Consider the following 12,391-nt stretch of genomic DNA (forward strand, 5'->3'; position numbering starts at 1 on the left):
CCATTTGTTCCAGGGTATATTTTAAATCCATTGTTTATTTGTTAACTTTGTCTTGTTGATCTGTCTAGTGCTGTCAGTGGAGTAATGAAGTCCCCCACTATTATTGTGTTGCTGTCTATCTCATTTTTTAGGTCTAGGAGTAATTGTTTTATAAATTTGGGAGCTCCAGTGTTAGGTGCATATATATTTAGGACTGTGATATTTTCCTGTTGGACAAGGCCTTTTACCATTATATAATGTCCCTCTTTGTCTTTTTTGACTGCTGTTGCTTTAAAGTTTGTTTTGTCTGACATAAGAATAGCTACTCCTGCTCACTTTTGGTGTCCATTTGCATGGAATGTCTTTTTCCACCCCTTTACCTTAAGTTTATGTGAGTTCTTATGTGTTAGGTGAGTCTCCTGAAGGCAGCAGATAGTTGATTCGTGAATTCTTACCCATTCTGCAATTCTGTAGCTTTGAAGTAGAGCATTTAGGCCATTTATATTCAATGTTAGTATTGAGACGTGAAGTACCATTCCATTCATTGTAATATTTGTTGCCTGTATACCTTGGTTTTCTGTGTGTATGGTTTTTTTAATTTTGTTTTTGTGTTTTTGTGTGTGTGTGTGTGTTTTGTTTGTTTGTTTGTTTAATATTATAGGTCCTGTGAGATTTATGCTTTAAAGAGGTTCTGTTTTGGTGTGTTTCCAGGATTTGTTTCAAGATTTGGAGCTCCTTTTAGCAGCTTTTGTAGTGTTGCTTTGTTAGTGGCAAATTCTTTTAGCATTTGCTTGTCTGAAAAAGACTGTATCTTTCCTTCATTTATGAAGCTTAGTTTTGCTGGATACAAAATTCTTGGCTGGTAATTGTTTTGTTTAAGGAGATTGAAGATAGGGCCCCAATCCTTTCTTGCTTATAAGGTTTCTGCTGAGAAATCTGCTGTTAGTCTGATAGGTTTTCCTTTACAGGTTACCTGGTGCTTTTGCCTCACAGCTCTTAAGATTCTTTCCTTCGTCTTAACTTTAGATAATCTGATGACAATGCGCCTAGGCTATGATCTTTTTGTGATGAATTTCCCAGGTGTTCTTTGAGCTTCTTGTATTTGGATATCTAGGTCTCTAACAAGGGTGGGGTAGTTTCCCTCAATTATTGCCCAAATATGTTTCCAAACTTTTAGATTTCTCTTCTTCCTCAGGAACACCAATTATTTTTAGGTTTGCTCATTTAACATAATCCTAGACTTCTTGGAGGCTTTGTTCATATTTTAGTATTGTTTTTTCTTTGCCTTTGTTGGATGGGGTTAATTCAAAAACCTTGTCTTCAGGCTCTGAATTTCTTTTTTCTGCTTGTTCGATTCTATTGCTGAGACTTTCCAGAGCATTTTGAATTTCTATAAGTGCATCCATTGTTTCCTAAAGTTTTTATTGTTTTTTATTTATGCTATTTCATTGAAGATTTATCCCCTCATTTCTCGTATCATTTATTTGATTTCCTTAAATTGGTCTTTGCCTTTCTCTGGTGCCTCCTTGATGAGCTTAATAACTGACCTTCTGAATTCTTTTTCAGGTAGATCAGGGGTTTCTTCTTGGTTTAGATCCACTGCTGGTGAGCTAATGTGATTTTGTGGGGGATGTTAAAGAACCTTGTTTTGTCATATTACCAGAGTTGGTTTTCTGGTTCCTTCTCATTTGGGTAGGTTCTGTCAGAAGGAAGGTCTAGGCCTCAAGGCTGTTGTTCAAATTCTTTTGTCCTATGAGGTGTTCTCTTGATGTAGTACTCTACCCCTTTTCCTAGGGATGTGGCTTCCTGAGACCTCAAGCTGTAGTGATTGTTATCTCTTTTTAGGATCTAGACACCCAGCAGGCCTACTAGGTTCCAGGCTGGTACTGGGGGTTGTCTGCACAGAGTCCTGTGATGTGAACCATCTGTGGGTCTCTCAGCTGTGGATACCAGCACCTGCTCTGGTAGGGGTAGCAGGGGAGTGAGATGGACTCTGTGAGGTTGCTTAGTTTTGGTCATTTAATGCACTGCTTTTGTGCTGGTTGGCCTCCTGCCAGGAGGTGGCACTTTCAAGAGAGCACCAGCTGTAGTAGTATGGGGAGGATCAGGTAGTTGGTGGGGCCCTAGAACTCCCAAGAGTATATGCCCTTTGTCTTCAGCTACCAGGGTGGGTAGGAAAGGACCATCAGGTCGGGACAGGGCTAGGCATGTCTGAGCTCAGACTCTCCTTGGGCGGGTCTTGCTGCAGCTGCTATGGGGGATGGAGGTGTGGTTCCCAGGTAAATGGAATTATGTTCCCAGGAGGATTATGGCTACCTCTGCTGTGTCATGCAGGTTGTCAGGGAAGTGGGGGAAAACTGGGAGTCACAGACTTCACCCAGCTTTCATGAAACCCAGAAGATTGATCTTACTTGCACCATGCCCCCAACCCAGTAGCACCAAGTCTGTCTCCAGGCAGTGGGCAAACAGGGCTGAGAACTTGCCCCAGGCTACCAGCCTCCAGCAACTAGTGCTTTTGTGTTTCCCTGCCTGTGGGGTCTGCACACCAGATTCATGCCTTCCCCCAAATTCTGGCCAGGAGATTTCCTATTCAGTTGGAATTGTTACAAAGTTCAGCTGGAGTTTTCCTTCTACCTGTGATCTTTTCCGAGTTCCTCTGGCAGTCCTCCCCAGGTAGCCCTGTGAGACAAGTCAGAAATGGCTTCCCTGGGAACCCAGAGAGCCCACAGGGCTTTTCCCACTACTTCCTCTAACCCTGTATTTCACTTGGTTCTCTAAATTGACTCAGCTCCAGAAAAGGTCAGAACTTTCTCTCATGATCTAGACCTTCAGGTTCCCCAGTAAGGTTGTGTGTTTGGAGGTGAACAATCCCCCTTTCCTACTTCCACAGTTTGGACACTGACAGTATTTGGGGCATCTCCCGGGTCCTGCAGGAGCAATCTACTTCCTTCAGAGGGCCTGTGGATTCTCTTGACTTTCCTGAATTATTCCTGCAGTAGTTCTGGAGCAAACGTTCATGATGCAAGACCACATGCTGCTCTGTCCATCCGAGTGGGAGCTGCAATCTAGTCCTGCCTCCCGTCCACCATCTCTGTAGCCTTGTATTAATAGTATAGTTTGAAGTCAGTTAATGAGATGCCTTCAGCTTTGTTCTTTTTGCCTAGGATTGCTTTGGCTATTTAGGCTCTTTTTTGTTCCATATGAATTTTACAATAATTTTTTCTAATTTTGTGAAAAATGATGCTGGTAGTTTGACAGGAATAGCATTTAATCTCTTAATTGCTTTAAGCAGTGTGGCCATCTTAATGATATTGACTCTTCCAATCCATCAGCATGGAATGTTTTTCCATTTGTTTGTGTTGTCTCTGATTTCTTTCAGCAGCATTTTGTAGTTCTCCTTTTACCTCCTTGGTTAGCTGTATTTTTAGGTATTTTATTCTTTTTGTGTCTATTTTGAATGGGATTACATTCTTGATTTGACTCTCAGCTTGGACATTATTGGTGTATAGAAATGCTATTGATTTTTTGTTCATTGATTTTGTATCCTGAAACTTTACTGAACTTGTTATCAGTTCCAGGAGCATTTTGACAGATTCTTTAGAGTTTTCTAGGTATGGAATTATATTATCAGTGAACAGAAAAAAAATTTGACTTCTTCTTTTCCTATTTGAATGCCTTTTATTTCTTTCTCTTGACTAATGGCTCTGGCTAGTACTTCCAGTGCTATGTTGAATAGGAGTGGTGAGAGTGGGCATCCTTGTCTTGTGCTAGTTCTCAAGGGGAATGCTTCCAGCTTTTACCCATTCATTAGGATGTTGGCTGTGGGTTTGTCATAGATGGTTCTTATTATTTTGAAGTATGTTTTTTTGATAACCTAATTTGCTGAGAGTTTTTATCATGAAGGGATGTTGGATTTTATCAAAGGTTTTTTCCATGTCTATTGAGATGATCATATGGGTTTTCTTTCTAACTCTGTTTATGTGGTGAATCACATTTATGGATCCACATATGTTGAACCAACCTTGCATTGTGAGAATGAAGACTACTTGATCATGGTGAATTAACTTTTTTTTTTTTTTTTTTTTTGAGACAGTGTCTTATTCTGTCACATGGGTTGGAGGGCAGTGGCACAATCACAGCTCACTGAAGCCTCAACCTCCTGGGCTGGAGTGACCCTCACACCTCAGCCTCCTAAAGAGCTGGGACTACTACATAGAGCTATTTTTTATTTTTTCTGTAGAGATGGGGTCTCATCATGTTGCTCAAACTCCTGGGCTCAAGCAATTCTCCTGACTCAACCTTCCATAGTGCTGGGATCACAGGTATGAGCCACGATGCCTGACCATGAATTAACTTTTTCATGTGTAGCTGGATTCAGTTTGCAAGTATTTTGTTGAGCATTTTTTCAGTCTATCTTCATAAGGATGTTGGCCTGTAGGCCTGTAGTTTCTTTTTTTGTCTTTGCCAGGTTTTGGTATCAGGATAATGCTGGCTTCATAGAATAAGTTAGGGAGGAGTCCCTCTTCCTCATTTTTTTGGAATAGTTTCAGTAGAATTGGTACCAGCTCTTCTTTGTACTTCTGGTAGATTTTGGCTGTGAATCTTTCTGGTCCCAGAATTTGTTTTTGTGTGTGTGTGTGTTAGGTTTTTTTATTACTGATTCAATTTCAAAACTCAATATTGTCTATTTGGGGTTTCAGTTGCTTCTTGATTCAATCTTTGGAGGTTGTATTTCCAGAAATTTATCCATTTCCTGTAGATTTTCTTGTTTGTATGCATACAGATGTTCATGGTGGTCTCTGAGGAACTTTTGTATTTCTGTGGGATTGGTTTTAATGTCACGTTTGTCCTTTCTGAATGTGCTTATTTGGATCATCCTTTTTTTCTTTGTTAATGTAGCTAGCACGCTATTGGTCTTGCACATCCTTTCAAAGATCCAACTTTTTGTTTCATTGGTTCTTTGTATGGATTTTTGAATCTTGATTCCATTCAGTTCTGTTCTGATCTTAGTTATTTCTTTTCTTCTCCTAGCTTTGAGGTTAGTTTGTTCTTGTTTTGGAATGAACATTTTTAAGCCCTTTAATATATTTGGCCAAATTGCCATCCAAAAAGAATGTATCACTCCGCACTGCCAAAAGCAAAGCATAGAGTGCTCACATCATCTTAGAATAAAACCCATCCATTTAATCAGCTCATTTGATGAAGGCCTAGGAAAATAAAGTTAGGGCATGATTCTTACTAGGTAGATGAAGAGAGTTAAGAGATGGCCAGCGGGGTGGGAAAGGACTGAAGCCTCAAGCCTTCTTCCTATTTAATTGTGAAGTATAGTGACCAACTAGTTCTAGTTTGCCTGAGACTTTCCAGGTTTTAGCACTGAGAGTCCAGAGTCCCAGGAAACCCCTAAGTGTCAGACAGAAAAGGACACTTGGTCACTCTATCAAAAGTTAAACACCAGTACCTGGAGTTCTATTTAACACTTACAGTTTCAGTTTTGAGCCTGTGTCTAAAACTCATTTTTTAAGATACTCCTTGGTATATTCAGGGAAAACATCATAGAGAACAGCCTAACATGTGTGAGTGGTAAATAGAATAGGTCAGGTGTGAATCCTTCTGCTAACCTGAAAAAGAAGGCAGTCAGCATCCTTGGACCCTGCGAGCAGCATCCAGGTCCAGGGTCTTCCCCCTTCTAGGGTTCCATGTTCATGAAGTCTGAGCCAAGCAACAGTATTGGTATTGGATTAGGCTTATTTAACCTCAACCACAAAAGAAAGTTAGATTTGCTGAAAAAAAAGCAGACATTCTCTGAAAAACATCCCCTTATTTTGTAAGTGTTCAAATTAACTAGGCATTTCCTTTCTTCTTCTTCTTTTTTTTTTTTTTTTTTTTTTTTTTTTTTTTGAGACAGAGTCTCATTCTGTCAACAGGCTGGTGCAGTGGCATGATCTCGGCTCACTGCAACCTCTGCCTTCTAGGTTCAAGCGATTCTTCTGCCTCAGCCTCCCAAGTAGTTGGGACTACAGGTGCGTGCCACCATGTCCAGCTAATTTTTGTATTTTTAGTAGAGATGGGATTTCACCATGTTGGCCAGGATGGTCTCGACCTCTTGACCTCGTGATCTGCATGCCTCTGCCCTCCAAAGTGCTAGGATTACAGGTGTGAGCCACTGTGCCCGGCCTCCTTTCTTCTTGTGCTATTGAAGAGGGATTTGTGATTCAGGGGGAACTGACATATGATTCTTCAACATGGAGAACTCTACCTGTCTTCAAAGGAAGCTCAGTTCTAGTGGGGAAAACACTGTGCATAGTTTGCCCTTGACCTTTGGGTTCCACAAGCTCTCTGTTGGGCTGGGCTGGAATTTACTTCCCACTAGTCACCCATGGAGGACCCACTCAGTGAGGGCCCCGGGTAAGGGAAGATACACAGAACATGGTGCTGGGCCCTGGCCACTGTGCAGTGCCAAGAGAAGTCCTCCCTGAGTTGAGTTTTACAGCCTCTCCAGATCACCTTCATTTTAGGACTCTTTTCTTCATGATGCCTTTGTACCTCCCCAGGACAGTATTTATGATGAAATGGAAGAGAAGTGGTCAAAACAGAAGGCAAAATGGAAGAAGGATGAGAAGTTGGAGCGAGAAAATATCCTGCTACAGCAAAGTGAGTACAGAAACTCTAGCTTTTTTTTTTTTTTTTTTAATGACAAATGCATTAAAAAACTGCCATGAAGTCTGGTCTTGACTTGAGGAAGGTGGCCTTGGGCTTACCAAGGATGATGGGCCACATGCTAGATACCTGAATGGAAGGTGCCCAGAGTTTTCATGAAAGCAAAATGACAACAAGGGTAGGGTCTTTTTTGAAGTTCAGGCATCTGATCTAAGAGAGTCTAAGCCTATACCTTCTGAAACTCATTAGGTCCAAGTTTGCCCATGATGGCTGGAACAAATGCTAGAATCCCTGTAGGGAGTGCAGACTTATTATCTAGAAACAGATGAACTCAAAGTTCCAAGAGTTCTTTAATTAGAATGTGAAATGTTCACTCGCATGTGGGTGGGGGGCAGATAGGAACAACACAATCCATTATACTAAGAGCTTCTATATTCCCACATCTTCCAGAAGGAATTCACACTTGGTAAATATTTTTAATATTTCCAACAACACAGAGCTTGCATCATACAAAGTACTCTATAGGTGTACCCCCGATCTCCATTGAACTTGTTCATAAAAGGAAAAAAGAAGAGAATTTGTGGAGACTACTCCAGGCCTAGAAGACTAGTCGAGGTAGGAGTGGGACCTCTACAGACCTATTCTGCATTCCACGCCAACCACATTCATTTCAGATTTAGTTGATTTTAACAAATTACTCATTTAAATGCAGATACTACATGGGAAAATTAATTCACATTCTGGTAGGCACTCTGGACTGCCAGAAAGTAATGTGAAGACCCTGGAGTAAGGCTGGGGAACGGGATGGGGAGCTGCTTCTGTTTGGGGCTTTACCTAGAATTTTAGTGCAATAGAACCCAAGTCATATCCCAGATTCTAGCTACTCATAACAACTCTCTTCCCATGTTGCCAAAGTCTAAGTAAAGATGTAACCACCAGTTTTGGAAGACCAGAATTTAGCTGCTCACCATCCAGCTCATTCAGAGGCTTACCCTGTCAGACCAGACACTCCCTGTCCTTCCCCAGAATTGCAACACTGAAGAAATCTGTTTCCCTTCGCCCCTCCTTCCTCCTGTTTGATACTGGGGCTCTACTGGCAGGTTTCCTTGCAGTTGTCCCGGCATCATTCTTTAAAAATACTTTCCTTTCCCCATTGAGTTGCCTTAGTGTCTGAACACTAAGTTGAAGCCTACCTCTACCCCAGCACTAAGTACAGGATGAATTTTATTGCTGGCAAAGTAATGTTAGCCAAGAACTTTACTTTAAGATAAGGATATCCATGATAGCATAGTGGTTACGTCAGCAGAGGGAATGGACAAAATAAAAAGCAACAGATTCAAAATAAACTACACACAAAAGAACCAGAGATGTTGGTGGTAAATCCCATATGACTAATGTGATTGAGGACAACCACCATGCTCACCTCACCCTCAAGCACCTCCAGGTGAGTGTCAGAGGCTGAACAACAGGCTGCAATGACCTTGAGTCTGGAATTGCTTTTCTCTTTAGATATTCTGGGTTTCTCATTGCACCTGCTTTTCCCATCTTTATACATATATGTGCTTTCCTGTCACTTCCACAGAAAAAAAGATGACCAAAAAATTCGAATTGGAGTCAGAAGAAGAAGAGAAGAAAATAAATGAATCCTGTGGCACTGTCTTTGAGAACTTCATTCAAGAGAAGGAGGTAACTCAGCCCAAACCACCTTGGTGACTGAATGTGTAGTCCAGGTGATACATCCAAATCCCCAGGTGTGCCTCCATAATTAGGTGATCTTTTTGTCTTTCTGGGCATAATCCTCCTCTCCCAGCTTTCTGGAAATGTATGCAAACAGACTGACAGTCTTGCTGTCCTTTAGCTAGACAATCTTCCCACAGGCTAGACAGTCTTATCAAAGGGTTCTTAGAACAAAAATTATAATTAACTGGAAATAACAGAATGCTAAACATGCAAAAACTGAAAATCCTTATTTTGCCAAAATCCCATCTCTGAATATCCTTTTCATTCTTCACTGTAGCTATTATAGCTCTAGTGCTATTACTGGGCTCTAGGACAGGTACAGGTTTAACTTTATAGGAACTTGCCAAAACTATTTTCCAAAGTAGTTGTACCATTTTATTCTAGCATCTTAAATAAATTGGAATTCTAGTTGCTCTACATCCTTCACAACAATTAGTTTTGCCAATCTTTTAATTTTGGCCATTCCAGTGGGCATGAAGTGGTACTTCATTATGGTTTTCGTTTCCCTGATGACTATGTTGGGCATTTTTCATATGCTTATTGGTCCGTTCAAATATCTTCTTCCATAAAGTGCCTGCTCAAGTCTTTTCCCATTTGAAAAAGTAGGAGGTGCTTATATTTTTATTTTTGATATGTAGGAGTACTTTTTATATTGTGGATACAACTTTTTTTGTCAGATATACATTTTGTAAATATTGTCTCTCAGCCTATGGTTTGCCTCTTCATTTTGTTAATATTTTGATATAGAGAAGCTTTAAATTTTGATGAAAGGCAATGATCTTTTTTTTACTTTTATGGTTACAGATTTTTGTGTCCTGTCTATAAAATTGTTGCCTATTCCAACGTCATGAAGATATTCTATTTTTTTAGAAGCCTTAAAATTTTAGCTTTTATGATTCTATGATCCATTTTGAATAATTTTTGTGTAGGAAGTGAAGTGTAAGAGTCATGGGTCATTTTTGTCTTATGGATATTCAGTTGACCCGGCATCATTCTTTAAAAATACTTTCCTTTCCCCATTGAGTTGCCTTAGTGTCTGATACAGTTTGGATTTGTGTCCCTGCCCAAATTCGTGTCAAATTGTAATCTCCATTGTTGGAGAAGGGGCCTGGTGGGAAGTGATGGAATGATGGGGGCAGATTCTCCCCCTTTCTGTTTTCATGATAGTGAGTGAGTTCTCAAAAGATCAGATTGTAGCACCTCCCCCTTCTCTCTCTTTATTTTGCTCCAGCTATGCAAGACAGGCCTCCTTCCTCTTTACCTTCTGCCATGATTGTAATATCCCTGAGGCCTCCCCAGCCATGCTTGCAGAAATATGAGCCAATTAAACTTCTTTTCTTTCTTCTTTTTATTAACTTTTTTTTTATTTATTATACTTTAAGTTCTAGGGTACATGTGCACAACGTGCAGGTTTGTTACATATGTATACATCTGCCATGTTGGTGTGCTGCACCCATTAACTCATCATTTACATTAGGTATATCTCCTAATGCTATCCTTCCCCCTACCCCCACCGCACGACTGGCCCTGGTGTGTGGTGTTCCCCACCCTGTATCCAAGTGTTCTCATTGTTCAGTTCCCACCTATGAGTGAGAACATGTGGTGTTTGGTTTTCTGTCCTTGCGATAGTTTGCTCAGAATGATGGTTTCCAGCTTCATCCATGTGTCTACAAAGGACATAAACTCATCCTTTCTTACGGCTGCATAGTATTCCATGGTGTATATGTGCCACATTTTCTTAATCCAGTCTATCATTGATGGACATTTGGGTTGGTTCCAAGTTTTGCTATTGTGAATAGTGTCACAATAAACATACCTGTGCATGTGTCTTTACAGCAGCATGATTTATGATCCTTTGGGTATATACCCAGTAATGGGATGGCTGAGTCAAATGGTATTTCTAGTTCTAGATTCTTGAGGAATGGCCACACTGTCTTCCACAATGGTTGAACTAGTTTACAGTCCCACCAACAGTATAAAAGTGTTCATATTTCTCCACATCCTCTCCAGCACCTGTTGTTTCCTGACTTTTTAATGATCACCATTCTAACTAGTATGAGATAGTCTCTCATTGTGGTTTTGGTTTGCATTTCTCTGATGGCCAGTGTTGATGAGCATTTTTTCATGTGCCATGTGCCTGTTGGCTGCATAAATGTCTTCTTTTGAGAAGTGTCTGTTCATATCCTTTGCCCACTTTTTGATGGGGTTGTTTAATTTTTTTCTTGTAAATTTGTTTAAGTTCTTTATAGATTCTGGATATTAGCCCTTTGTCAGATGGGTAGATTGCAAAAATTTTCTCCCATTCTGTAGGTTGCCTGTTCATTCTGATGGTAGTTTCTTGTGCTTTGCAGAAGGTCTTTAGTTTAATTAGATCCCATTTTTCAATTTTGGCTTTTGTTGCCATTGCTTTTGGTGTTTTAGACATGAAGTCCTTGCCCATGCCTGTGGCCTGAACGGTATTGCCTAGGTTTTCTTCTAGGGTTTTTATGGTTTTAGGTCTGACATTTAAGTCTTTAATCCATCTTGAATTAATTTTTGTATAAGGTGTGAAGAAGGGATCCAGTTTCAGTTTTCTACATATGACTAGCCACTTTTCCCAGCACCATTTATTAAATAGGGAATCCTTTCCCCATTTCTTGTTTTTGTCAGGTTTGTCAAAGATCAGATGGTTGTAGATGTGTGGTATTATTTCTGAGGGCTCTATTCTGTTCCATTGGTCTATATCTCTGTTTTGGTATCAGTACCATGCTGTTTTGGTTACTGTACCTTGTAGTATAGTTTGATGTCAGGTAGCGTGATGCCTCCAGCTTTGTTCTTTTGGCTTAAGATTGTCTTGGCAATGTGGGCTCTTTTTTGATTCCATATGAACTTTACAGTAGTTTTTTGCCGTTCTGTGAAGAAAGTCATTGGTAGCTTGATGGGGATGACATTGAATCCATAAATTACCTTGGGCAGTATGGCCATTTTCACAATATTGATTCTTCTTATCCATGAGCATGGAATATTCTTCCATTTGCTTGTGCCCTCTTATTTCGTTGAGCAGTGGTTTGTAGTTCTCCTTGAAGAGGTCCTTCACATCCCTTGTAAGTTGGATTCCTAGGTATTTTACTTTCTTTGAAGCAGTTGTGAATGGGAGTTCACTCATGATTTGGCTCTCTGTTTGTCTGTTATTGGTGTATAGGAATGCTTATGATTTTTGCACATTGATTTTGTATGCTGAGACTTTGCTGAAGTTGCTTATCAGCTTAAGGAGATTTGGGGCTGAAGTTGCTTATCAGCTTAAGGAGTTTTGGGGCTGTCTAAATATACAATCATGTCATCTGCAAACAGGGACAGTTTGACTTCATCTTCTCCTAATTGAATACCCTTTATTTCTTTCTCCTGCCTGATTGCCCTGGCCAGAACTTCCAACACTGTGTTGAATAGGAGTGGTGAGAGAGGGCATCCCTGTCTTGTGCCAGTTTTCAAAGGGAATGCATCCAGTTTTTGCCCATTCAGTATGATATTGGCTGTGGGTTTGTCATAAATAGCCCCCATTATTTTGAGATACATCCCATCAATACCTAATTTATTGAGAGTTTTTAGCATGAAGTGCTGTTGAATTTTGTCAAAGACCTTTTCTGCATCTATTGAGATAATCATGTGGTTTTTGTCTTTGATTCTGTTTATATGATGGATTACATTTATTGATTTGTGTATGTTGAACCAGCCTTGCATCCCAGGGATGAAGCCCACTTGATCATGGTGGATAAGCTTTTTGATGTGCTGCTGGATTCAGTTTGCCAGTATTTTGTTGAGGATTTTTGCATCGATGTTAATCAGGGATATTGGTCTAAAATCCTCTTTTTTTTCTTGTGTCTCTGCCAGGGTTTGGTATCAGGAATGTATTGGCCCCATAAAATGAGTTAGGGAGGATTCCCTCTTTTTCTATTGATTGGAATAGTTTTAAAAGGAATGGTACCAGTTCCTCTTTGTACCTCTGGTAGAATTCGGCTGTGAATCTGTCTGGTCCTGG

General features: G+C 40.3%; 2 protein-coding genes across 4 annotated transcripts in view; both read left to right on the top strand.

Moving 5' to 3' along the window:
* FLACC1 (flagellum associated containing coiled-coil domains 1) overlaps positions 1-12,391 on the top strand; it is a 63,936-nt gene that overhangs the window by 42,628 nt on the left and 8,917 nt on the right. For all 3 annotated transcript variants that reach the window (XM_050750658.1, XM_050750656.1, XM_050750657.1), the window contains exons 10-11: positions 6,531-6,630; positions 8,219-8,322. In XM_050750658.1, the coding sequence (XP_050606615.1) occupies positions 6,531-6,630; positions 8,219-8,322 (204 nt within the window). The remainder of the gene's footprint in view (positions 1-6,530; positions 6,631-8,218; positions 8,323-12,391) is intronic.
* PPIL3 (peptidylprolyl isomerase like 3) overlaps positions 2,230-12,391 on the top strand; it is a 448,181-nt gene continuing 438,019 nt past the window's right edge. Inside the window, exon 1 of the mRNA XM_050750672.1 lies at positions 2,230-2,239. The gene's annotated coding sequence lies outside the window, so the exon portion shown is untranslated. The remainder of the gene's footprint in view (positions 2,240-12,391) is intronic.

This window comes from Macaca thibetana, chromosome 12, assembly GCF_024542745.1.
Source record: "Macaca thibetana thibetana isolate TM-01 chromosome 12, ASM2454274v1, whole genome shotgun sequence".
Lineage (NCBI taxonomy): Eukaryota > Metazoa > Chordata > Mammalia > Primates > Cercopithecidae > Macaca > Macaca thibetana.